The 26,197-nt window shown below is 43.0% G+C and overlaps 2 protein-coding genes across 6 annotated transcripts in view; both read left to right on the top strand.

Annotated features, from left to right (window-relative positions):
• Positions 1-3,795: 3,795 nt before the first annotated feature.
• LOC129826767 (activating transcription factor 7-interacting protein 1-like) lies at positions 3,796-13,849 on the top strand. Of its 3 annotated transcripts, none has more exons than XM_055887843.1 (12): positions 3,796-4,081; positions 6,960-7,831; positions 8,247-8,440; positions 8,681-8,809; positions 8,923-8,997; positions 9,123-9,193; positions 9,470-9,615; positions 9,748-10,641; positions 10,765-10,884; positions 11,007-11,126; positions 11,213-11,280; positions 11,917-13,849. In XM_055887843.1, exons 2-12 carry the CDS (start codon positions 6,967-6,969, stop codon positions 12,403-12,405), a joined length of 3,171 nt encoding a protein of 1,056 aa, XP_055743818.1. In that variant the 5' UTR covers positions 3,796-4,081; positions 6,960-6,966; the 3' UTR covers positions 12,406-13,849. The 3 variants fall into 3 exon arrangements, with proteins under 3 accessions (XP_055743818.1, XP_055743809.1, XP_055743824.1); XM_055887834.1 differs by having other exon boundaries at positions 8,244-8,440; XM_055887849.1 differs by lacking the exon at positions 3,796-4,081 and having other exon boundaries at positions 6,989-7,113; positions 7,211-7,831; positions 8,244-8,440.
• Positions 13,850-14,028: 179 nt separating this feature from the next.
• Positions 14,029-26,197, top strand: part of LOC129826752 (glutamate receptor ionotropic, NMDA 2B-like) — a 104,107-nt gene continuing 91,938 nt past the window's right edge. Inside the window, exon 1 of one of the 3 annotated variants that reach the window (XM_055887807.1) lies at positions 14,029-14,761. The gene's annotated coding sequence lies outside the window, so the exon portion shown is untranslated. Of the gene's footprint in view, positions 16,351-26,197 lie in introns of all 3 variants that reach the window. The other 2 variants (XM_055887816.1, XM_055887823.1) reach the window with 2 other exon arrangements.

Below are 26,197 nucleotides of genomic sequence, written 5' to 3'. Positions count from 1 at the left end.
AAATGTCATATTGCTCAGGGTTCCAAAATTAGTTTCTTATTATAGTATCTCATGGGCTCCCGAGTGGTGCAGCGATCTAAGGCACTGCATCTCAGTGCAAGATGCATCACTATAGTCCCTGGTTTGAATCCAGGCTGTATCATCTGGCCGTGATTGGGAGTCCCGTAGAGCTGCGCACAATTGACCCAGCGTTGTTCGGGTTTAGCCGTGGTAGGCCGCCATTGTAAATAAGAATTTATTCTTAACTGACTTGCCTAAATTGAATAAAGGTTAAATAGAAATGTGCCCGATGATGCCCCTAATCTCTGCTGGGCAGCAACATCAAGTGTGCCTAGTGTGGTCTCAAAAAAAAACTATCCATAGCCTACAGGCCTAGGCTATACAAAGATCGGGCTCGGAGAAGCACGTTATATTTCTATCAAAATGTACTTCTTTAAGTTTTTGCACTGCTGGGATGGTGGCTGTAAAACTAGGCTACACTGCATTTAACACTACAATGGTTAGGCATTCCCAATCAAGAGCCCCGGCCTGCTCTGCTCTCGCTGATGTAAACCCTTTTGTACTGCCTAGCCAATCAATGACTGTGCTGTGTATGGTGGCACTTCAGGAGGTGAGTCAATTGTTTAAAAAAATTCAATATCTGTGCACGTGGACTAGGCCTACTGATATCTTGTTCAGTTTGAAAAGGAGAGCATGAAGACGAGGACCAGAGTTGAGACCGCTACGGCTATAATCAATGCTATAGAGGTCTTTGTGTTAGAGCCCAATTCTTCCTATTCAGTAAATAAGCGGAAGGCCTACCTGTTTGAGAGACAAAATTAGTCTCCATAACACGGAACCCAAACCAGCTGCGCGCGTGTGCCATCGTGCGCCATCGTGCATCAATTAATTTTGTCCCCCTACACCAAACGTGATCACAACACGCAGGTTAAAATATAAAAACTAACTTTGAACCAATTACATTAATATGGGAACAGGTCGAAAAGCATTAAACATTTATGGCAATTTAGCTAGTTAGCGTGCTGTTGCTAGCTAACTTGTCCTGGGAAATAAACATTGAGTTGTTATTTTACCTGAAATGCACAAGGTCCTCTACTCCGACAATTAATCCACACATAAAACGGTCAACCGGATAATTTCTAGTCATCTCTCCTCCTTCCAGGCTTTTTCATCTTTGAACTTAGATGGTGATCTCATCTAAACTTTCATTGTATTACTACACCGATTGGCAACGCAGTTCGTCTTTCAATCACCCACGTGGGTATAACCAGTGAGGAGATGGCACATGGGTACCTGCTTCTATAAACCAATGAGGAGATGGGAGAGGCAGGACTTGCAGTGCGATCTGCGTCAGCCACACTGCTTGCGAGCAGTTGAATAACATAGATTTCTAAATTTATTTTGGTCAGCCTATCCATAAGGGTTGAATATTTTCCCAGTATTTTACAAATATTCCATCCCGAGAATATATAGTGCATTCGGAAAGTATTAAGACACCTTGACTTTTTCCACATTTTGTTACATTACAGCCTTATTCTGAAATTGATTAATCCCCCCCCCCCCATCAATCTACACACAATACCTCATAATGACAAATAAAAACTGAAATATCACAATTACATAAGTATTCAGACCCTTTACTCAGTACTTTGCTGACGCACTTTTGACAGCGATTACAGCCTCGAGTCTTCTTAGGTATGACGCTACAAGCTTGGCACACCTGTATTTGGGGAATTTCTCCCATTCTTCTCTGCAGATCCTCTCCAGGTATGTCAGATTGGATGGGGAGCGTCGCTGCACAGCTATTTTCAGGTCTCTCCAGAGATGTTCAGAGAAATGTCCTGAAACCACTCCTGCGTCATCTTGGCTGTGTGCTTAGGGTCATTGTCCTGTTGGAAGGTGAACCTTCGCCACAGTCTGAAATCCTGAGTGCTCTGGAGCAGGTTTTCATCAAGGATCTCTGTACTTTGCTCCGTTCATCTTTCCCTCGATCCTGACTAGTCTCACAGTCTCTGCTGCTGAAAAACCTACCCACAGCATGATGCTGCCACCACAATGCTTCACTGTAGGAATGGTGCCAGGTTTCCTTCAGAACGCTTGACATTCAGGCCAGAGAGTTCAATCTTGGTTTCATCAGATCAGAGACTCGTTTCTCATGGTCTAAAAGTCCTTTAGGCACCTTATGGCAAACTCCATGCAGGCTGTCATGGGCCTTTTACTGAGGAGTGGCTTCCATCTGGCTACTCTACCATAAAGGCTTGATTGGTGGAATGCTGCAGAAATGGGAGAACCTTCCAGAAGGACAACTATCTCCACAGAAGAACTCTGGAGCTCTGTCGGAGTGACCATCGGGTTCTTGGTCACCTCCCTGACCAAGGCCCTTCTCCCCCGATTGCTCAGTTTGGCCGGGCGGCTATCTCTAGGAATAGTCTTGGTGGTTCCAAACTTCTTCCATTTAAGAATGATGGAGGCCACTGTGTTCTTTGGGACATTCAATGCTGCAGACATTTTTTGGTACCCTTCCCCAGATCTGTGCCTTGACACAATTCCTTTGACCTCATGGCTTGGTTTTTGCTCCGATATGCACTGTCAACAGTGGGACCTTATATAGACTGGTGTGTGCCTTTTCAAATCATGTCCAATCAATTGAATTTACCACAGGTGGACTCCAATTAAGTTGTAGAAACATCTCAAGGATGATCAATGGAAACAGGACGCACCTGAGCTCAATTTCAAGTCTCTTAGCAAAAGTCTGAATACTTATTTACATAAGACATTTATTTTTAATAAATGTGCAAACATTTCTAAAAACCTGTCCATCCAGCCATCTATCCGGCCCTACCCAGCTGTCTGGCCAATAGCCTACTTTATTGGAATCTCAATTGCTCTAACCCTTACTTGTGTTGCCCATGTTTGAATGGGCAACGAGCAGAAAATGTATGACAAATAAAAACAAATGATTCTCACTTGATGTCCAAGATAAGTCATTTCAATTGAGCCAATGTTGTGGAGATTGTTGCTGTGTAAGATATTTGTTTTAGCCTACAGTCGTTCATTCGTAATGACAGGATACCTAGCTAGAGCACTTAATTTAATCAATAATTAAACTTGAAAAAACTCTTCTTCGACAGCTGCCAAAATGGCTGACTGAAAAGCTTGACATGCATAATGAGGTTGCAGAACCTAGGCTGTTGATGTAGGCTTATTTGTGTTAAACTATCGATTGAAAAGTAAACATAGGATGCATACAAATATTCTAATACTAATCAAACAGTAAGAAAAAGTAGTAGTAAACACACAGAAGCAATATGAGATGGTTTTGAATCGTGTTAGTTTATTTCCCTCTGGGTATAGTTCCTCACAAGATAGTAATGAGTATTCTGGGGACAATATTCAGGATAATAATGTTTTGTGCTAAGGAGAGAGAATGCCTGAAGCACAAGGCGGGATGGATTGAGATGGGACTGTTTTGTATGATGAGTATAGAGTAGGAGAGTAGCTAAAAAAAAGTAGATGACTCCTTTTCATGAAGAATGGTGCAATTGAAAGTGCCTTGAAACACCTTTGTTTCCCTTTTCTGTTGTGGAATTCTGTTCATTTATACACCAACACTCAAACAAACCTGCCCTAAGGGGTGGGTTTAGTACAAAAATAAGACATGTGAATCTTAATGATACTTCTAATTTTAAACTTGAATATTGAACATACACTGTATCTTTATTTTAATCTGGTCCCAGTTTCTCCAAAGATGGTAGCCCCGCCTTCCTCTGTCTGGATTTCCCTCCCCCCCCGTCACACTTCCTGCTTTGTTTGAGAGGGAGCGAATTGACGGACTGAATAGGCTAGCTGTGGAGTTTAGAACATACGAATGTGGGTTGGGAAGTTTAGAACATACTAAGAATGTGCTGGTTTTGAGTGGTTGTGATTCACTCCCAGTCAGTGACAACAGACAGGATAAGGATAAGCAGACAGGTCAAGTTAGGTTGTTAAATGACTGTGCAAGTTAGCATTTGTTGATTCAATTTAGCACTTAGCAAGTTCTGGTCACTACAGGATCCTGTTTTGAAACTGGATGTAAAGGGTGAGTGACCTCATGTGTTTAACATTGAGTTACTGCATTAAGATATACTTTAATCTTAGTCTGTAAACTTCACTGAATTGATCATTTTATGTAAGTGGTGAAGTATTGGTGAGGCCATTGAAGGCATCAACATACCTTACTGATGTAGCAATTGTTGGTCCGTTAACTCAACATTTTGACTGAAATATACTTAACTTACTTAGTCCTCTTCATTTTCTGCCGCTGGAGTGTCTTTTGCCACAGTCCGTGCCCAGTCCCATGAGACCCATCTACTCCAGCACAGCCACCACTGTCCATCAATATGTGTCCAAGCCATCAGATCCTGAACGTCTTGATTTCAAGGGCAATGTTCCTACAGCCAGTCTTCTTATACATGTTCCATTAGAGATCATATTCTGTCAGTGTAAAGTAAACCATTGTGTGAAATATGCCACTTCATAATTTAAATATCACAATACTCAACTTCAAGTTGTTTGAGGCACAGGAGTGTGTCGTGTGATTTCTGGGCTGGAACAAAAGCCTGTGCACTCCATGGCCCTCTAAGTAATGTCAGGATCAATGACTTAGCCAGCTAACTGAGAAAGATTTACTTGAAATGTAAACAGTACCAACTCAATAATCTATCATTTACTTTAGGTCTTTTGATAAACCAGAAAACAAACCGCTATATCTGAAAGTTTGTTAGTTACCTGGGTAACTTATTGATTCTGTTTTGTGACATACACTGTAGGACTAGGTTGGCTACACCTTCCTTCACTTAGCCAACACCTGGTGCGACAAATCAACAGTAATCAATTAGTATGAAATTAAATCCAGGTGTGCAGACTGATAGTATCTACTGGACTTTTTTCACTGGGAAACTAAAATCAAAAGTTGTACTTAGTCTAGCCGTTGATACTTAGTCTAGCCGTTGATACTTAGTCTAGCCCTTGATACTTAGTCTAGCCCTTGATACTTAGTCTAGCCCTTGATACTTAGTCTAGCCCTTGATACTTAGTCTAGCCCTTGATACTTAGTCTAGCCCTTGATACTTAGTCTAGCCCTTGATACTTAGTCTAGCCCTTGATACTTAGTCTAGCCCTTGATACTTAGTCTGAGTGTCCACAGGTGCATTTAATTGCCTCCTTTCACAGGGTAATCTAACTGGGCTAAATAGAATTTCATCCAACTGCAAAGGGAATCCCCATGAATGTTATCATAGGGGGATTACCCCATACCCTTGGGTTTGACACGTCAATTCAGGCCCATGCTGTCAGAGGGGGGGTCACATGGAGCTAATCTCTGAATCCCAGAACTAATCTTACTAAATTGTGTCAAATGCTCAATTAGATTCTGGGGGGAAATTCCTGAAAAAATATTAGAGACAAGTAAAGTTTCCACCCTTCTAAACGGAAACTCTTTACATGGAGCAAATGCGTCGCATTACATTTTCAGCTGCAGGTAGTACTGGATTTATATGATGGGGCAGTTTTAAGGAATGACAACTTGAGGGAAACATTACTTTTTCAAAAATGATTTGAAAACTTGTACTAATGTCATTACAGATTCTTCCAACTCAATGGGGTTTATTTTATTGCTTTAAAAACCTAAAAACTCTTACTGGCTTTAAGAGCTGTCCTAAATTTGTCAAGATCACATGGCTAAGATGGCATGGCACTATGCAAGGCACCTTGATTGTTTGATTTGTTTTCATTCCTATTTTGATGAGGCAGTGGTAAGTATATGCAGAACTTACCGCGTAGTTGACTATAGCCTGGAAACCTGATGGTTTTTTTAATGGAATTCTACGTTGGGCATAAATTAGTGTTTGGATCAGGAAAGTTTCCTCTCACAACCTCTACAAGCCAGAATGTTGAATAAAATAGTATTTTAACTTTACTGTTTGTCTGTGTGGTTGGTCTGTTTGCAGGTAGGAATGTGAGACATTATCCACAGGAAATCATAATTCAATCCTCTTTTCAAAGTGCTGGTAGTGTTCAGATTTCTAACCTGAAGCATGCACAGAACCACGTAAGCATGAGCCTGGCAAGTATGCATGCGTACATGTATTTATCTTGTGCTTCAATGAAATTCAACTTCAGGTTTCCAGGCTAGGTTGGCTATTGCAAGTGAAGGGTAGGGTTCTTGTATCCTTCCTTCTCTCCACCCTGCTGCCTGCAGGCTTGGAGAAACTAGCAGCCTCTGTGAATGCTGCTAGGTGACATGAAAGGTCAAAAGCATTGAAGGAGGATCACCCTTCTCAAATGGAACAGTAATCTGGGCTGTAAACTCATGCTGTCAACATAGCAGCATGGTGCATCATTCAGAAACATCTCTCTTGCATAAAATATGTTAGAATTGTCAAACTAGCTTTCATTTGGAAGGCGGATAAAGCGTTTAAAAAATTGCATGTGAAAACAGAATCCTACTCATTACTCCACCTGCTTAACCCACTTTTTTTTGTTTTGAGCCGCCGTCGGCCAGAGCAGGGCACCTGGCTCACGCCCAGGAGGCAGCCCGGTTCCTAAACAAATGCAATCGCTTTTCACCCGGTGCAAACACCTCCCACCGGGGCCAGATATTTAAAACCCATCACTGAATCGCCTGCTTGAGTTGCCTGGCAGGCTTTGCACTCTACCAATCAGAGTTGACAGGGTGTAAAGAGGAGGAGGAGCTGCATGATTGTGGGTGTGTCCTATCTTGGACTTTAACAATAGTGTGTACGGGAAAGTCAGTGCTCCCACTTCTATTTGAATTTAATACACTTGATTAATGAAAATGATTAAGTGTTTCATTTGCATGAATCAAAAGCATTGAAATGCAATTAAGTAGAGTAAAACAAAAACAGAATTGTATATAATTGACATTATTTTGCTTTCTTATCTCTACCACCTTTCAGGTCAAGCATGGATGTTGCTGTTGCAGAGGAACCCCTGAGGAAAATCTTCAGAGCAAAAAAGACTATGAAAGTCAGCGATCGACAGCAACTGAAATCCCTTCACACCACTCTTTCCTCTCCATGTTCTTTCCCATCCCCACCTCAGCCAGCAATGGTAAATGGGAAGCACTGTGAAGATGTGTCTATGGAAGTAGATAAAGAAATACTTGGAACTACACATACCACCACTCATGCCCCTTCCTCCCTGACAGCTACATCCCTAACCACTGAGACCTCTGAGGAACCAACAGCCTCTGAATTACTGGTTTCTTCGTCACAGAACATACACTCTGATGTAAAAGATGTTCAGGAAGGAGAGGGGGACAAGGAGTCTACATTACCCAGCCTCGAGGTAGAAGACAAAATCAATGGACTGATGAAGGGGGATAGAAATTCCAAAGGGGATGTTATCGTTTCCTCTCCTGTGAGTTCAGAGAAAACAGAAGCAGTAAGAGAGAGACAGGTTGATGGTATGGAAGTAGACCTGGTACCAGGTACCACTCAGGACACAGTGCCCATATTGAACCCTGCCGCCTCCCTCCTCCTGTCCTCCAACACGGCTGTAGAGTCTGTCTCTTCCCCTTCACTCTCCCCATCATACACGGCAGAGTCAGACCAGGAGGTCAGGCCAGGATTCCTGGTGCTTAGTGAAGATGATGATGTCCAGGATGAGAGCAATGAGGAAGAGGAGGAAAAAGATGAGGAACAGAGGAAAAGTGAAGGAGGGGTAGAAAAAGTTGAGGTTAACATGAAGAAGCCAGAACAATTTGTAAGTGGTGCTCCAGTTGACTCTCCGTCCCCTTCATCACCGACACCCCTTCAGATTGATGAAGGTAATCTTATAGTCTTTTCCAATCCCAACTAAATCACCAAAGTGATTATGTCAAGTTTAGTTCGTATGTTTATTTATTTAACTAGGCAAGTCAGTTAAGAACTAATTCTTATTTTCAATGACGCCTAGGAACAGTGGGTTAACTGCCTTGTTCAGGGGCAGAACGACAGATTGTTTTACCTTGTCAGCTCAGGGATTCGATCTTGCCACCTTTCGGTTACTAGACCAATGCTCTAACCACTAGGCTACCTGTTGCCCCAGATGTTAGCTAGGTTGCATGAATTTGTCATATTTCTGACTTCAACTGGCCTGTTGGCTAGCGGCAATATTTTTTTTCAAGATGTTGGCTTCAATTATAGCGGTGTTTTGATAGTTGGATGATATTATAATGTGTTGTGTTCTCTCTAAACAAGAAGAGGAGGGTGCTGCTCTACAGAAGAAACGATCCTTGTCTGGAGACTCAGAGGATGGTGGTGAAAAACAGGGAGAAAGAGACTTGGAAGAGGTGGAGAGGCATAACAAGAGGCCCAGAGTAGACTGTGAAGAGCTGGAGGCTCATGTGGAGCTGAAGATCAGTGGGAGCGTTGAAAGGCAACACAAGCTAAAGAAGGTTGGTCCTCAATTGAGATGTGGTTTATTTAAATTAAATAATTAAATAAAACATCTAATTTCCCAAGTTGTAGTCATGTAATCCTGAGTTGCATGGCATATTTCTGGCTATTTAAGATACCTTCTCGTGTTTTGGGTGTTATTTATAAAACAATCTCTGGCCCGGTTTTAAGGTTAAACAAATAAAATAACCTTCCATCTTTTTTCCTCACTTACACATTAAAATCCCTATCCTCTGTAGGTGGTGCAGCAGCTTGTTGAGGAGCAGTTGTGTGTTCTGCAGCTCACACTATTTGACATGAGTCTTCAGGGGCTCAGAGACAGACTGGACAAAATAGAAAAACACCCGAGTGCACTCAAGAGCCTGCAGGTCAGTTGTCAAAAGATGATAAATAAAACACAAACAGGGTAATCTAGGATAAAGACATTGGAATGTATTGTCCATTAGACAAGCAAATCCATGCGCCACGTGTGCCCTTTCAGGCAAAGATTGCCCGACTTTCTAAGAAAGTTGCAACTGCCATCCAGGCCAGGGAGAATGCCGAGAAACCTCCAGAGGTGAGTGAAAATGGAGGCAATTGATCTTTCAATGATGACTGTGATTTCAGAGGGAACTTGCTTTTTTGAAAGATTGGTGGTACCATTGGAACTCTCTACAAAGTGCTCTTCCCTATATTCATCAGGTACTGTTGCCACCTACCTCTACTTCTGCCACAGCAACCACCCCAGCAGGATCAGCAGTTTTCGGCCTGAGGTAAGTCAATGGTTTGAAGTGTAGCAGCGTGTCCCAAGTAATCAGAGGAAAAACATTTCACCAGAGGGTAACCCAAAGAAATGGGTGCATTGACAACGAAGATTCAATTTATCATTGAGTTATTTGGAATAAAAGCAATTGATTGGATGTACAGTGATGTCATACTTCATCTCTCAGCATCCACTTATGTTTGTTCACCATCATTCTCCACTGAGCAGCCTTTTGATCAGCTTCCTGAATCCTCTGCCTGTAATCATTTCCTCTCCTTGTAAACAGAACAATGGGGAGCAACACACCGGATCCAAAGCGTAATGATCAGGGCTGTCAAACCCCTACTCCTGTACGTAATGATCAGGGCTGTCAAACCCCTACTCGTGTACGTAATGATCAGGGCTGTCAAACCCCTACTCCTGTACCCACAGGTGAGCAGGAGGGAGTTAGTCTGTTGGCAGGTTTCTCTTTATCTTAATCTGTGTGTTTTCTTTAACCAACTGATATTATTATTGTATACGGTCTCTTCTTTTTTAAATCTCCATTTCTTTCTCCTCCACAAGCCTCCTTGCTACCTTCCCCCTCTTCCACAGCCTCAGCCGGATCTCAACCCACATCCCAAACCTTGATGCTGAGCACCTGTGTTACCTCAACACCAGGCCCGTCCGCCTTCCCTCTCCAGTCATTCCTCATACAGCTGCCTGGTGGAGGGACAGCCATCCTTACCAACCCAACCAACTCCCAGCTAATCCCAGTGTGCGCATTTCCCGCCATGACGAGTTCCACCGCGACACCCACCACTGCCTTCCTCCTGCAGAGGACTACTCCCTACACCCCTGCTGCTCCCAAGCCTCCCTCTGCATCCGCCCTCTTATCTCATTCCGCTGCCACAACCACGACTACACCCACTGACACACCAGCTGCCACAACGTCCCACATGACCACACCCAAAACCAGGGCCACAACCATAACCACACCCATAACCAGGGCCATAACCACACCCACATGCTGGGCCACAACCGTAACCACACCCACACCCAGGACCACACCCAGGGCCACAACCACAACCACACCCAGGGCCACAACCACACCCAGGGCCACAACCACAACCACACCCAGGGCCACAACCATAACCACACCCAGGGCCACAACCATAACCACACCCAGGGCCACAACCATAACCACACCCAGGGCCACAACCATAACCACACCCACACGCAGGGCCACAACCAATGTCTCCCACCCTGGAGCCACTGGGACAGTCAGCAGGCCCAGCTCCGGTGTGTCTGTCTCCGTCTGTGAGTCCATTCGGCTTGTATCTGTGGCGAACTCCACTTCAACTTCATCCTTACCAAGATTCTCAATGCCAGCCACCACAGGCACTCAACCCTCTGTGCGACCAGCTGCCCCAGCGCAACTAGCTGCCTCAGCACAACTAGCTGCCCCTGCGAAAACAGGTTAGCTTACACCTCAGAAGTTTGGCTTGTTATCTTGGAAGAGTACATGTAAATAGTTTGTTTTGCCTGGATTCTCAGTGTCATTCTAACTGAGAAGCTGTTTTCCTACACTCTCCTATGTAGGTAGTAAATCTACAAACCCTCCTTCAGACTCCACACAGGCATCTCACCCTGCCAAATCAGAAGCATTCATAGACCTGACAGAGGAGGAGGAGGAGGAGGAGGAGGATGATGATGTTCTAGGTAAGATTGATATTCCTTTCCCTCCCGCTTCCTTTTGGTGAGCAGTATTTTATGATATTATAGAGGCCAGACGTGCAGTGAGTTGTACATCTCTCGAAGTTGTCCCCATGTGTTGTGTGCAGTTACTGGAGTGCTGAAGGCTCCGATTGCTGTGAAGGCCTCACCCTCGCCTTCAACAGCGGGTCAGCGAACAACAGTCACACAGCAAACAGCCACCTCCACTTCAGTCGGAACACAGGCCGGTAGGTGGTGTCTTGTGCCAACACTGTCTGTGGTTATGTTGACAGTAGAATACCCAGATTGTTTTTCTCTTTATTTATTGTTTCAGTGAGGTCATCTCTTGGTCAGACTTCAGCTGTTGGATCTCCACACGCCGTTTATCGTCGCCCCCTGCAGGTGAGACTACCAAATATTTGAAAGCAGAGCAACTGTCTTTCAATACGTGCGCTGTGTTTCAAACTCATAAAAGACACACCCTCCTCCACTTACCCTCGCCTTATGCAATTGGGGGAATACCCGTGGCTGTCTTTGTCGTTGGTTCAAATGATTAGCCAAGCAAGGGAAGTTGGCAACGTAAGCCCCTCAGCCCTTGTTTTTGATCGAGTTTGCAAGTGTACAATTATGTTCACTCCGGGGCCTGAAACGCCCCATAATTCAATTTGCTTTGATTGTAAATCCGCTAAGAAAGTCAGCCTAAACTTAAAAACAACCGTGAGATGCCCGAGTGACACATTTCCGGGCAAGAGCGGGCCATTTAAAATGAATTCCTTCTTCCGTCGCCCCTTGCCCTGCAAGTGTCAACTCGTCAGACGTCATGTTACGTCATCAGAAGTGTCCACTTAATTTGATGGCTGAGGGGAGGGATGGCTGAGGTGTCTTAAGTGTTTGGAATGCTGCCATGGAATACTGCATGTTCCAGAATGTTTTCCAATTGGAATAAAATGTACATATCAACCAAAGAGAGTAAAGATACTAAATGGATGTGAAAGGCTGAGTGAAAGTTGTAATATTTTGATCAAATTAATCTTTCAGGGCTCCCCATCTAAAAGTGTTGCCTCAGCAACACCCACTTCATCTTCCACACCTTGCCCTCAGCCCTCTCCCCTTCCCCCCTTGCCTGTCCCACCTCAAACTATCAGCCTGCCCCTAGAAGCGGCCAGCACCAGCCCTCCACAGCAGCCTCTGCTCAAAATAACCCGGGTTCCAAGCCAGAATGACGGCATCGTGCTCTCCTGGTCTGTGACTGAGGTAGACAGGAGCTGTGCTGCCGTGGACAGCTACCACCTATACGCCTACCACCAGGACCACTCTGGCCCCAGCACACCTCCCCTACTCTGGAAGAAGATAGGGGAGGTGAAGGCCTTGGCTTTGCCCATGGCCTGTACACTCACACAGTTTGTCTCTGGCTCCAAGTACTACTTTGCAGTCCGTGCCAGGGACGTGTTTGGCCGCTTTGGACCATTCTGTGTGCCTCAGTGCACTGATGTCTTAACGTCCCCTTCACCAAAAGCTCCAATTTAACCACACGCTAAGATTTAAGTTAAAATGTGTTGTGTCAAGTTAAAACAAGAGGAGAAATGTTGATTCTGTAGATTTTTTTTCCCGGGTTACTAAGCTAGCCAAAGTGAAAAGTTCAGTAAAGCTTCTGGCAAAGCTAATTGCTCTATTTTCAAATTAATGTGTTTAGTATTTGTTTTATCAGAATTGTTCACTCAAATCATATTTGAGCCCAGGTGTTTACAAGAGTGACTTATCTTTGGAATGTTACTGGAAAATGTTGTTGCCCATCTTGGTGAAATCGGTTGGCCCCATGTGACCACTGTCTGCCTGCCGTGTGTTTGACCACATGGGAGCAGCATTGTACCAAAATGGTATCTTTGACACAGGACGAGAGGATTTGAAAATCAAACCTGAAATGGCCTGGTCCCGTTTCTGAACGATTATGGACAAAGTATTCTTCTCCTTCTAGTTGCCTGAAGGTATTTGAAAACTCAAACTTTTCATTGCAATTGTCAGTCTAACTGAAATAACATGCTATGAAGGGCAGAATGACCATGTTATTATATGGTAATACACAGTATTTCTGCGTCTCATGAGAAATGAGCCTGCTAAAGCCTATGCGATCTCTCTTCCTCCTGCTCAATTTCTGCTAATGTGAAGGACAAGTTCTACAGTTCAATTATACATGATCTATGGCCTCCTGTGACACCTTTTTTTATGGATGTAATTTAATATAGTTTTTTTAAACCTTTTTAATTTGGCATGAACAAAACCAGTCATGATGTTTTCATATTGTCAAACAAATAACTTCAAAAAGTAGGCTACCTGCGCATGTTCGTCTACTCCAAAATAATTCAGCATCCTAACATTTGATGAATGGAAAGAGACACCCGTTACGAAACACCAAAAAGTGTAATGACATTCTGTGATTTTCATTAGGTCTACACTTTTGTAGCCTGAATTTATTGATCCGTCTTTGACAAAAGGACCTTTTTTGTAGAAAGAGAAGTTGTGACGCCTGAAAGGGGGCTGGGAGATGGGACTGTCCCGGGTTGACAAGTGCAGCCACGTGGATCTATATATTTTTTAAACCATGACCGGCGGGGGTGTTCGTTTAATTTGGAATACGCTTTTATTTTAATATTTACCTCTAGCAGTACAAATTGCATTTTAAAGAAATAGTAGAATTGTTAAATTAGTATTATTTAGAGACCCCGCCCCCCACCCCAAAGTTTGACTTTGTTGCATTTAGGGGGACTCATGTCTCATTCAGGGGTCTGAGACCCTCCTGGGCCCCATGTAATTCACACTGTCTGCTGATCGTTTTATGTTCTGTCTGATAGGGACATGTATTAATGGCTGGTTAGAAACAGGTCAATAAATGCATTGGACCTGACAACAGAAAGGTTAAGTACCAAGAAATATTCAGACTATTGTAATCTTTCATTAAAATGTTTGTAAACTATACTGGTATATTGATACTTGACTCTAGGGGGAGCTAGTCCCTTATCAGTTTTATTCACACTAACACCAGTTCCTAGACATTTATTGGAAAGGCACCCCTCCTCCTCCACTCTCTCAATGCATACTAATGCTGCGAGAGGACCCTCCTCCCTCCCACCCAGATTTCTCAGGGATGGGTGGGAGAGGGGACAGATAGCATTTTCAGTTCAGTAAGGCAGGCAATACTTGTCTTTTCAGTAAGCAATATTGATGAGCCTCTGCAACATGTCTAACCTGTGTGAGTGGTATGTACTAGACCAGAGCTAGAGGAAAATAACATGTTTTCATCTGGATGGGGAGGCTTGTTTTGTTGAAAGAAGAAAGAAGATAAGCTGGGAGGGGGAATAACTGGCAACTGCCATTCCCCCCTTCCACATAGACAAGAAAAAAACGGAGGCTACTGGAGTATTTGTTTTTTTCTTTCGTTCTTTGTTCTTCTTCTTCCTCATCGCCTTGCTGGGAGGTGCTTTATCTTTTCATTTGCTTGCTCTCTCCGTCCTCTGCCTCCTCATCTATTTCTCCATTTACCTGGTCTACAATTTCTTCTATTTATGAACGAGAAAAGGAAGGAAAGAGATTTTTTTTCCTTTTTTAATTTCCTTATCCATTCTCCCTTCCCTTACCATTCCTATAACTCCCAATCTTTCCCCTGTCACCCACGCTCCTCCTCCCCCCATTTCTCCACTCACTGTCCACCCCATAACTTTGACTAGTTTTTGAATCCACCAGTGTTTCAATTATCCAGATTTTTCCACCAGAAAAGACAAGCTGGTTGATGACACTATTTTACCTTTTTCATGTTTTTACCTTTTCCTACTTCTTCTCCCACAATCCTTTGCATCTCTATTTTGGGGATTCTTATTTATATTTCTAGGTAGGTCTCTTAGTGTTTAGTGTCCGTTTCAATCTGTTTGTGTGTGTTACGCATCCACATCACACACACACACACACACACATGTTAATCCACAGTATGGCTTGGTAGAGGAATGGTTCTTTCATCAAATCATTCAGCTGGTACTTGTTTTCATGACATGCCATCCCCCTATGCTCTTTCTCTCCATCCCAAACATCACCTTTTTGCTTTTGACCATCAAAACCACAGTGATTCATCCTGCAACGCCTTCCTCTCTTCTCAGAGGAGCACATTTTCTCTCACAGTATTGCACAACAGTCTCTTCTTCTCCCATTAAATGGGTAACTGCCTCCGTTTCCTTATATTGAATCATTTTACTCACACACAGGAGGAGACTAATGCAAGGTCCCAAGGCAAACTCCATATATAGAAAAAAAGAAATAAACCAGTGTAGTATACTGTTCCCATCTCATCCTGCACCTCTTATGAAACCACTGCTGTCTGATGAAGACTGTCAAACATTATCTGTAGATCTGTGCTTAATACTCACTTGTTTCTCATTCTACTGGTGTGTCACCTGTGTGTGCATCTCCCTCCCCCCAGCCCCTCTCCTGTCACTCTCACTCCCTCTGACACACAAGCACTCCAAGATAATGGACTAAAACCCTTGCTGCAATTCTTTACCTTTCAGAGGATCTTTTTTTCATGCTTTTCTCATCTGTCACTCATTTTAAGCGCCATTCATCTCTATCCCATCGTTGTTTTCCACCTACACCCCACTTTAAATGATCCAATAATTTCTTTATTTGTTGCTCCATCTTTTTAATTTGCCATCAGAAAATTATTCACATATCCTAATGTTCTATACATTAGAGGGTCATTTATGTTTTCTGATATAATTTGAGAGTTATGTTTACTTATATGGGGAATAATTTTTGTAAGTTATTACTGGGACTACTGTGATATATTTTAAGGGGCAGGTGATTTAGTGTAGTTATTTTGGAACAATGTTTAGCAATAGAAGGAAAGTGTTGACAGGGTGGTGAAAAGGTTGTAGGGAACTGGTTTATTGCGAGCTAACCAAAAAACGTAGACTTTTTGGTGTGAGAGGGACAGAGAGGGTGAGAAAGGGAAAGAGAGTGTATTAAACACAGCAATAGACATATACATAGATAAGTAGAGCAAACCACAATTCATTCTCTCTCCACCTCTCTTTATATTTCCTTTTGTTCTTGATGGAGAATGTTATGATTCTCTACATTATATGAAGATATTGGGGAATGGGATTTAAAACATATTCTTCACAATGATAAATGCATTCTGGATGTAGCTGTTTTCCTGAGGAATTACTCTGTCTCGGATTGGACTCCAAATGAAAGCCTCTAATTAACTGTTAATTGAAATTCAGGACTTTTTGGTGTTTTTTTCCTAATGGACTAAAGCTGATTTTAATACTTTTTTTCTACTAATGAATTTTAATGGGATTTTACTATCAAGGATTAAGGACTCAGCATCTTTTATCTTCTAGTGATATATTTGTGATTGTTACAATTTATCCTATCTACAAACACAATTACATTTAGAATCACTCAGTATTAAGGGTTAATTTGGTGAGTACAGTGTCTCTCTTACACACAAACTATCTCTCTTGCTCTTCGTTTTGTTGTCATTGATTAATGGTATGTGTGCACACACTTTGTCGTTCAATGTGGATGTTAACATAAATATTCCAAGTCTTTCATACATAGCATTGCACCACAGTGTGTCGGTGTGTGTGATAGAGAGAGGTGGATATTGATCGAGTTGAATGGTGGATTATCGAAGATCAGTAATTTCCCCTAAAATCTACTGTATTTATAGATGTTTTCCTTGAGCCTTTAATACCTTGTTTGAGGTCTTATAGATGTTAGTCTGTCCATAAAATCAAAAACTCTGATCTCATCACAGTCTTTCTATACATTTAGGCTACATAATCTGTTTCTGGGTCGTTCCACGAATAGTGCCCTTTGAGTCCCTTTGACACCTTCAATTGTGCACCAATATTGCATTTTAAAAGCCTGTTATATTAAATGAAGTACCCTTTAATATAGACCACGTGGACAATTCTATATATCTGTTCAATTCAATACATTTCCCCACGTTTTCATCATCATTGTAAAGCTGTAGTTATTTTGTTGCTTGGACAGTAATTTCTGAAGATTATTTATTTCTCATGATTTATGTTTCCAATTTCCCTCATTTTAAAGTCAACCTGTTACGTGAACCAAAAAGCCACTTTATTGGTGGAATGACCCATCTCCACACCTCATAAACAAGCTTCTATTTCTTTGCCTATATCTGTACTCTGTACTCTTTAAATCTTCTCCCCACCCACTCTTCAATGCAGTTCTAGACACTTCGGTTAATGTAGTGTGTGTGTGTGTGTGTGTGTCACTGTAAGAGAGCGAGAGTGAGTCCATTGCCCTTTCCGCCTACCTCTCCCTGCAGCTTATCCGGTGAATACATCATTATTTCAAAGGAAAACGTCAATGTGTCGCAACGTACAGTATTATGCACTTTTCTTTGTTGTCTGTTTCCGCTTTGGGTTGAGAGCCTCAGCTCAGTGTGTCTGCTGCAACACACCCGCCTGTCCATCCATCACATGTCCTGTGTGTTTGACCCCTTTTCTCTAATTCACTTTCCTATCATTTGGCTGACAGGGTTTGGATTTATACTGTATGCTGAGAATTGGTCAAGGTCACAGGTCCATACGTGTCAAATCCACCTAGGACTTGGTCTTGCAATGCTTGCCATTATCCATGGTGCGCTCTATTTTGACCCTAAATGTGACTGTAAGAGTCTACCTGCAGATGGGCCCTTAAGCCCATGTAGTCTGTCATACCTGTCAGTAACATCGCAATGGGGCTAGATGGTTGGCCATTGTGAAACTATGGGCTTAACCACAAGATTCTTGTGGGTCTCCTAAAAGGAAAAAACAACCGCAATGGGTAGAAAGTTGATTATCATTAAACTGATAGAATTGAATACAATGGTTTTTACTAGTGTCACAGTATATGTTAACGTTTTATGTGTTTGTATGGGCCCACCCATCCCTTAGATTGTGGTTGTCCCTGAAATGGATGGACTGATCCTCTTGGGCTTCAGTTCCACATGATGTGTTGACTTTCTGTGGTCTGTGCATATCCTGAATTTATTCAGGTCCTCTGTAGCTCAGTTGGTAGAGCATGGGGCTTTGCAACGCCAGGACTGTGAGTTGGATCCCCGGGACCACCCGTATGTAAAATGTTTGCATGCGTGACTAAGTCGCTTTAGATAAAAGTTTCTACTAAATGGCATATTATTATTTCCATAAATTGACATATTCTAAAATGCCATTTGGCACTGTAGGACCACTGGACGTGAATTATTCAGGATGCGTTCTGAAATTGTTTAACCTAAGTAACCATTTGAATACGCTGGAGTTTCATCCTAAAACATAGAAGTTTGCATATGATCTCCACCATCAAAAAGACAATGTTGTCCTGCATCTTCTACATTTCATGTGCTGCAGCCATTGCTGAGTCAATAGCAAGGCCAGGAGACAGCAGGGGCTGTGAACATTCATAATCTCCGTTCAACCACCCGTAATCTTTGTCACTCGCTATGCTGTCTAACACAGACAGGGCCTAACCCATGTCTTAGGCCTACTTCTTCCCTAAGATTATGAAACCATTTCAAACTTAGAGTAATCTGTCAGTCTCCCTCTCATTCAACCCACTGAATGCATCTGTGGATCAGACACTGGGCTTGGTGATTGGAGGGAGCTACAGTATATAGGGCAAGGAGACTATTTATTGGCAGTTTATTCACTCCAAGACTGGAGAATATGGGTCATGATCTGCTATAAAAAGTCTGTTTAATAATTCATCATAGCTGATTAAGAAGAGTCGTATTGACACAACGACGTAAGGGAGGATATAACTACAGGAAAGTGGTACACCCGTTATGCCATTTTGTGTGTATTAATGGGTAGAAATAGTGGCTGGATGGTAGCTTTCTCTATTATTTTTCTCTGACGTTTACATTTAGGGTCACCCTCTTGGTTCATGTGTTAAGTGTATGTCACTGTGATTGTGTTGTTTACAGCATGTGTCTGTGTGAGGCCTATCAATCTATTAAATATAGAACTTACAATCTGTTTCCCTAGAGACATAGTTCATTATTTATCAGCGTATTTAATTAATCATTTATTTACCTAAAGTATGGCCTATGCAACATGCCCTTGAACAGACAAATCCACTTTCATTCATTGAGAAATTGCTTGTAGGAAATTTTGAGATATGCATGGGTATAATTAGGATTAATAGAAGTTATTCATTACACTCCTGCTGTACTAAGGGGGAATGGAGACAATTTAGTACATACAGTACATTTGTGTAAAATACATAATTGAAGGGAAACAGCCTCACTTGTTGGCCTCGTCAGTTTAGAGAAGCGTCAGGTGCGGTTGTGTGCAAGCACCAATCAGAGTGCCTGCTGGAATTTGGACCTACACTAGGTATAAAGAGCCTAGTGTTCTAATGGAAGCTCTCATTCACTGTCTGTCTGACCCAGCAAGAAAGCACATGCCTTTCTCGAAGTTCCAATGAATCACATTTAGGACCTCTGAAGCCTATTGCCAAATTCACCATGTGTGTGTGGTTGCACATCCATTTATGTGTTCCTAACCTCTCCCATCCTCCCTATTCCTTGTTCATCAATAACTGATCCGCTGCAGTCAGATGGAAACTCTATAGCAACAAATACAGCATCGCAGAAAAGGGGTAAAATAAGAAAGGTAGAGCTTTGGAGAGCAATTACATTGAACATCGCTTTACACTGTGACCCAACAAGGATTTAGCGCTCGTGCCGTTTTCCCTGAAACCACTGAGTGTTTTGAGGCGCGAATATCCGACCACATTCTCAATCAACTGATAGAAAGGATTAGGATTTAGCGAGGAGATAAATCAAAGGAAGGTTCATTTTGAATCTCTCCACACCGTTCATGCTCTGCCAAATTCGTTAATAAACGCCCCATCTCATGAGGTGTCGAGGCCAATATGTGTCAATTAATATTCTCAATTTAACACTGAAAAAGCTATAGAATAGGCCGGACAGGAGGGAGATAAACTAAACTTGAAATCCGTGTCAATTACACATAAAAAAAACAGGAGAGCAGTACATTCTAAACTTCAGAAGGGCATGGTACCTTTGGAAAGGTTGTTGTCTAACCTTTACAACCAGGGTCAGACCAGGGTCAGTGCCATGTACAGTGTTTTATAGCCTAGTTTTACCATGTTCCATGAGTAAAATGACATCCCTACTCTCTGATAATTGAAAACATGTCAGATGAGCCAAGACTCCATAGTCTTGGGAGGGGGGGTAGCCTACTCAGTAATATTTTGTAATGTTCCCACATACAGTGCCATCGGAAAGTATTCAGACCCCTTGACTTTTTCCACATTTTGTTACGTTACCGCCTTATTCAAAATTTATTTACTCAGTACTTTGTTGAAAAAACAGTGATTTACAGCCTCGAGTCTTCTTGGGTATGGCGCTACAAGCTAGGCACACATGTATTTGGGGAGTTTCTCCCATTCTTCTCTGCAGATCCTCGCTGCACAGCTATTTTCAGGTCACTACAGATGTTCGGTCGGGTTCAAGTCTGGGCTCTGGCTGAGCCACTCAAGAACATTCAGAGACTTGTCCCGAAGCCACACCTGCGTTGTCTTGACTGTGTGCTTAGGGTTGTAGTCCTGTTGGTTGGTGAACCTTTGCCCTAGTCTGAGGTTGTCAGAGCTCTGGAGCAGGTTTTCATCAAGGATCTCTCTGTACTTTGCTCCGTTCATCTTTCCCTCGTTCCTGACTAGTTTCCCAGTCCCTGGCGCATAAAAACATCCCCGCAGTATGATGCTGCCACCACCATGCTTCACCATAAGGATGGTGCCAGGTTTCCTCCAGACATGACGCTTGGCATTCAGGCCAAAGAGTTCAATCTTGGTTTCATCAGATCAGAGGATCTTGTTTCTCATGGTCTGAGAGTCTTTAGGTGCCTTTTGGCAAACACCAAGCGGGCTGCCATGTAGCTTCTGTCTGGCCACTCTACCATAAAGGCCTGATTGGTGGAGTGCCGCAAAGATGGTTGTCCTTCTGGAAGATTCTCCCATCTCCACAGAGGAACTCTGGAGCTCTGTCAGAGTGACCATCGGGTTCTTGGTCACCTCCCTGACCAAGGCCCTTCTCCCCCGATGGCTCAGTTTGGAATAGTCTTGATGGTTCCAAACTTCTTCCATTTAAGAATGATGGAGGCCACTGTGTTCTTGGGTACCTTTTAATTCTGCAGACATTTTTTGGTACCCTTCCCCAGATCTGTGCCTCGACACAATCCTGTCTCAGAGCTCGACAGACAATTCCTTCGACCTCATGGCTTTTGGTTTTTGCTCTGACATGCTTTGTCAACAGAGGGAGGTGTGTGCCTTTCCAAATGTCCAATCAATTTAATTTACCACAGGTGGTCTCTAATCTAGTTGCAGAAACATCTCAAGGATGATCAATGGAAACAGGATTGACCTGAAGTATTTAAAAAAAAAAAGTTTTTGTTTTGTCATTATGGGGTATTGTGTGTAGATTGAGATTTTTTTTATTTAATGCATTTTAGAATAAGGCTGTAATGTATAATATTTAACGTTTTGTTTTTTTGGGGGGGGGGTGGGTGGGTGAATAACCTTCTCAGTATTATTTTGTAATGTTACCACAAAGGACTAAATGCTTAAAATAACCTTGTTTTGACATGACATGAACATTTGTAGCAGTAGCCTAGTAAGCCATTGACTCCACCCCATCCATCATTTAATGGATTCCTTTTTCATAATGCTAAAAATACCGTAGGCCTATCTCTAGCCCGTTCATAGACGGTCATGTTAAACGTAGAGTGCCTCCAGAAAGTACACACCCCTTGACTTTTCACACATTTTGTTGTGTTACGCCTGAATTTAAAATGGATTAAATTGAGATTGTTTTGTCACTGGCCTGCACACAATACCCCATAATGTCAAAGTGGAATTATGTTTATTCGAAATATTTACAAATTAATTTAAAATGAAAAGCTGAAATGTCTTGCGTCAATAAGTATTCTTTGTTATGGCAAGCCTAAATAAGTTCAGGAGTGAAAATGTGCTTAACAGGTCACATAATAAGTTGCATGGACTCACTCTGCGTTCAAAAATAGTATTATTTTTGAATGACTACCTTATCTCTGTACCCTACACATACAATTATCTCTAAGGTCCCTCAGTCGGGCCTCCCGAGTGATGCAGTAGTCTAAAGCACTGCATCGCAGCGCTAACTGTGTCACTAGAGATTCTGGGTTTGAGTCTAAAATGTTGTGCAGAAATTTGATTACATCCCTGTTAGTGAACATTTCTCCTCTGCCAAGATAATCCATCCACCTGAGAGGTGTGGCATATCAAGAAGCTGATTAAACAGCATGATCATTACACAGGTGCACCTTGTGCTACAGACAATAAAAGGCCACATTAAAATGTGCAGTTTTGTCACACAACACAATGCCAAAGATGTCTCACATTTTGAGGGAGCTTGCAATTGCCATGCTGACTGCAGAAATGTCCACCAGAGCTGTTGCTAGAGAATGTAATGTCAATTTCTCTACCATAAGCCGCCTCCAACGTCGTTTTGGAGAATTTGGCAGTACGTACAAACGGCCTCACATTCGCAGACCACGTTTAACCACACCAGCCCAGGACCTCCACATCTGGCTTCTTCACCTGCGGGATTGTCTGAGGCCAGCCACCCGGACAGCTGATGAAACTGTGGGTTTGCACAACCAAAGAATTTCTGCAGAAACTGTCAGGAACCATCTCAGGGATGCTCATCTGCGTGCTCGTCGTCCTCACCATAGTCTTGACCTGACTGCAGTTCGCCGTCGTAACCGACTTCAGGGGCAAATGCTCTCCTTCAATGGTCACTGGCACACTGGAGAAATGTGCTCTTCATGGATGAATCCCGGTTTCACCTGTACTGGGCAGATGGCAGACTGCATGTATGGCGTTGTGTGGGTGAGCGGTTTGCTGATATCAGTGTTGTGAACAGAGTGCCCCATGGTGGCGTTAGGGTATGGGCCGTATAAGCTACGGACAATGAACACAATTTTGTCGATGGCAATTTGAATGCACAGAGATACTGTGACGAGATCCTGAGCCATTCACCCCATGTTTAAGCGGAATAATGCACGGCCCCATGTTTCAAGGATCTGTACACAATTCCTGGAAGCTGAAAATGGCACAGTTTGTCAATGGCCTGCTTACCAGACATGTCATCCATTGAGCATGTTTGGGATGCTCTGGATCGATGTGTATGACAGCATGTTCCAATTCCCTCCAATATCCAGCAACTTCTAACAGCCATTGAAAAGGAGTGGGACAACATTCCAAAGGCCACAATCAACAACCTGATAAATTCTATGCGAAAGAGATATCACACTGCATGAGGCAAATGGTGGTCACTAGATACTGACTAGTTTTCTGATCCATGCCCCTACCTTTTTTAAGGTATCTGTGACCAACAGATGGTTCCAAAGAAGTTTGAAACCACCAAGACTCTTCCTAGAGCTGGCTGCCTGGCCAAACTGAGCAATCGGGGGAGAAGGGCCTTGGTCAGGGAGGTGACCAAGAACCCAATGGTCACTCTGACAGAGCTACAGGAGAGATGGGAGCACCTTCCAGAAGGACAATCATCTCTGCAGCACTCCACCAATCAGGCCTTTATGGTAGAGTGGCCAGACAGAAGCCACTCCTCAGTAGAAAGCACATGGCAGCCAAATTGGTGTTTGCCAAAAGGCACTTAAAGGACTCTGAGACCATGAGAAACGAGATTCTCTGGTCTGATGAAACCAAGATTGAACTCTTTGGCCTGAATGCCAAGCGTCACGTCTGGAGGAAACCTGGCACCATCCCTACAATGAAGCATGGTGGCAGCATCATGCTGTGTGGATGTTTTACAGTGGCAGGGACTGGGACACTAGGTCAGGATCGAGGGAAAGATGAACGGAGCAAAGTACAGAGAGATCCTTGATGAAAACCTGCTCCAGAGCGCTCAGGACCTCCGACTGGGGCGAAGGACAATGATCCTAAGCACACAGCCAAGACAACACAGGAGTGGCTTTGGGACAAGTCTCTGAATGTCCTTGAGTGGCCCAGCCAGAGACTGGACTTGCACCTGATCAAACACCTCTGTAGAGACCTGAAAACAGCTGTGTAGCGACACTCCCCATCCAACCTGATAGAGGTTGAGAGGATCTGCAGAGAAGAATGGGACAAACTCCCCAAATACAGGTGTGACAAGTTTTATACCCAAAAAGAATCAAGGCTGTAATCGATGCCAAAGGTGCTTCAACAAAGTACTGAGTAAATGGTCTGAATACTTACGTAATATTTAAGTTTCAAATTTTTTATAAAATTGCAGAAATGTCATAATGACAAAATGCTTTGTCATTATGGGGTATTGTGTGTAGATTGATGAGGGGGAAAAAACGATTTAATCAATTTTAGAATAAGGCTGTAACAAAATGTGGAGAAAGTCAGTGGGTCTGAATACTTTCCGAAGGCATTGTAAATCTGCTTGAAAATCTAGCAGTGATCAACAACCAATTTGAAAGAGCTTGAACAATTTTGAAATGAATAGTGACAGGCATATTTTCCCAGATAGACTCACAGCTGTAATTGCTGACAAAAGGCGATTCTAACATGTATTGATCCAGAGGATTTAATACTTATCTAATCAAGATATACAGTGGGGAGAACAAGTATTTGATACACTGCCGATTTTGCAGGTTTTCCTACTTACAAAGCATGTAGAGGTCTGTAATTTCTTATCATAGGTACACTTCAACTGTGAGATGGAATCTAAAACAAAAATCCAGAAAATCACATTGTATGATTAAGTAATTAATTTGCATTTTATTGCATGACATAAGTATTTGACACATCAGAAAAGCAGAACTTAATATTTGGTACAGAAACCTTTGTTTGCAATTACAGAGATCATATGTTCCTGTAGTTCTTGACCAGGTTTGCACACACTGCAGCAGGGATTTTGTCCCACTCCTCCATGCAGACCTTCTCCAGATCCTTCAGGTTTCGGGGCTGTCGCTGGGCAATACGGACTTTCAGCTCCCTCCATAGATTTTCTATTGGGTTCAGGTCTGGAGACTGGCTAGGTCACTCCAGGACCTTGATGTTTCTTACGGAGCCACTCCTTAGTTGCCCTGGCTGTGTGTTTCGGGTCGTTGTCATGCTGGAAGACCCAGCCACGACCCATCTTCAATGCTCTTACTGAGGGAAGGAGGTTGTTGGCCAAGATCTCGCGATACATGGCCCCATCCATCCTCCCCTCAATACGGTGCAGTCGTCCTGTCCCCTTTGCAGAAAAGCATCCCCAAAGAATGTTTCCACCTCCATGCTTCACGGTTGGGATGGTGTTCTTGGGGTTGTACTCATCCTTCTTCCTCCAAACACGGCGAGTGGAGTTTAGACCAACAAGCTCTATTTTTGTCTCATCAGACCACATGACCTTCTCCCATTCCTCCATTCCCATTCCTGGATCATCCAGATGGTCATTGGCAAACTTCAGACGGGCATGACCATGCGCTGGCTTGAGCAGGGGGACCTTGCGTGCGCTGCAGGATTTTTATCCATGACGGCGTAGTGTGTTACTAATGGTTTTCTTTGAGACTGTGGTCCCAGCTCTCTTCAGGTCATTGACCAGGTCCTGCCGTGTAGTTCTGGGCTGATCCCTCACCTTCCTCATGATCATTGATGCCCCACGAGGTGAGATGGAGCCCCAGACCGAGGGTGATTGACCGTCATCTTGAGCTTCTTCCATTTTCTAATAATTGCGCCAACAGTTGTTGCCTGCTCACCAAGCTGCTTGCCTATTGTCCTGTAGCCCATCCCAGCCTTGTGCAGGTCTACAATTTTATCCCTGATAAAGATCACATAGCTCTCTGGTCTTGGCCATTGTGGAGAGGTTGGAGTCTGTTTGATTGAGTGTGTGGACAGGTGTCTTTTTTCAGGTAACGAGTTCAAACAGGTGCAGTTAATACAGGTAATGAGTGGAGAACAGGAGGGCTTCTTAAAGAAAAACTAACAGGTCTGTGAGAGCCGGAATTCTTACTGGTTGGTAGGTTTTCAAATACTTATGTCATGCAATAAAATGCAAATTAATTACTTAAAAATCATACAATGTGATTTTCTGGATTTTTGTTTTAGATTCCGATTTTAGTTTTAGACTCAGTTTAAGTGTACCTATGATAAAAATTACAGACCTTTACATGCTTTGTAAGTAGGAAACACTGCCGATTTTGCAGGTTATCAAATACTTGTTCTCCCCACTGTATAACGTTTTTTATGTTTCATACATTTT

Source organism: Salvelinus fontinalis, chromosome 2 (assembly GCF_029448725.1).
Source record: "Salvelinus fontinalis isolate EN_2023a chromosome 2, ASM2944872v1, whole genome shotgun sequence".
Lineage (NCBI taxonomy): Eukaryota > Metazoa > Chordata > Actinopteri > Salmoniformes > Salmonidae > Salvelinus > Salvelinus fontinalis.
This window is presented reverse-complemented; position numbering and strand designations above follow the sequence as displayed.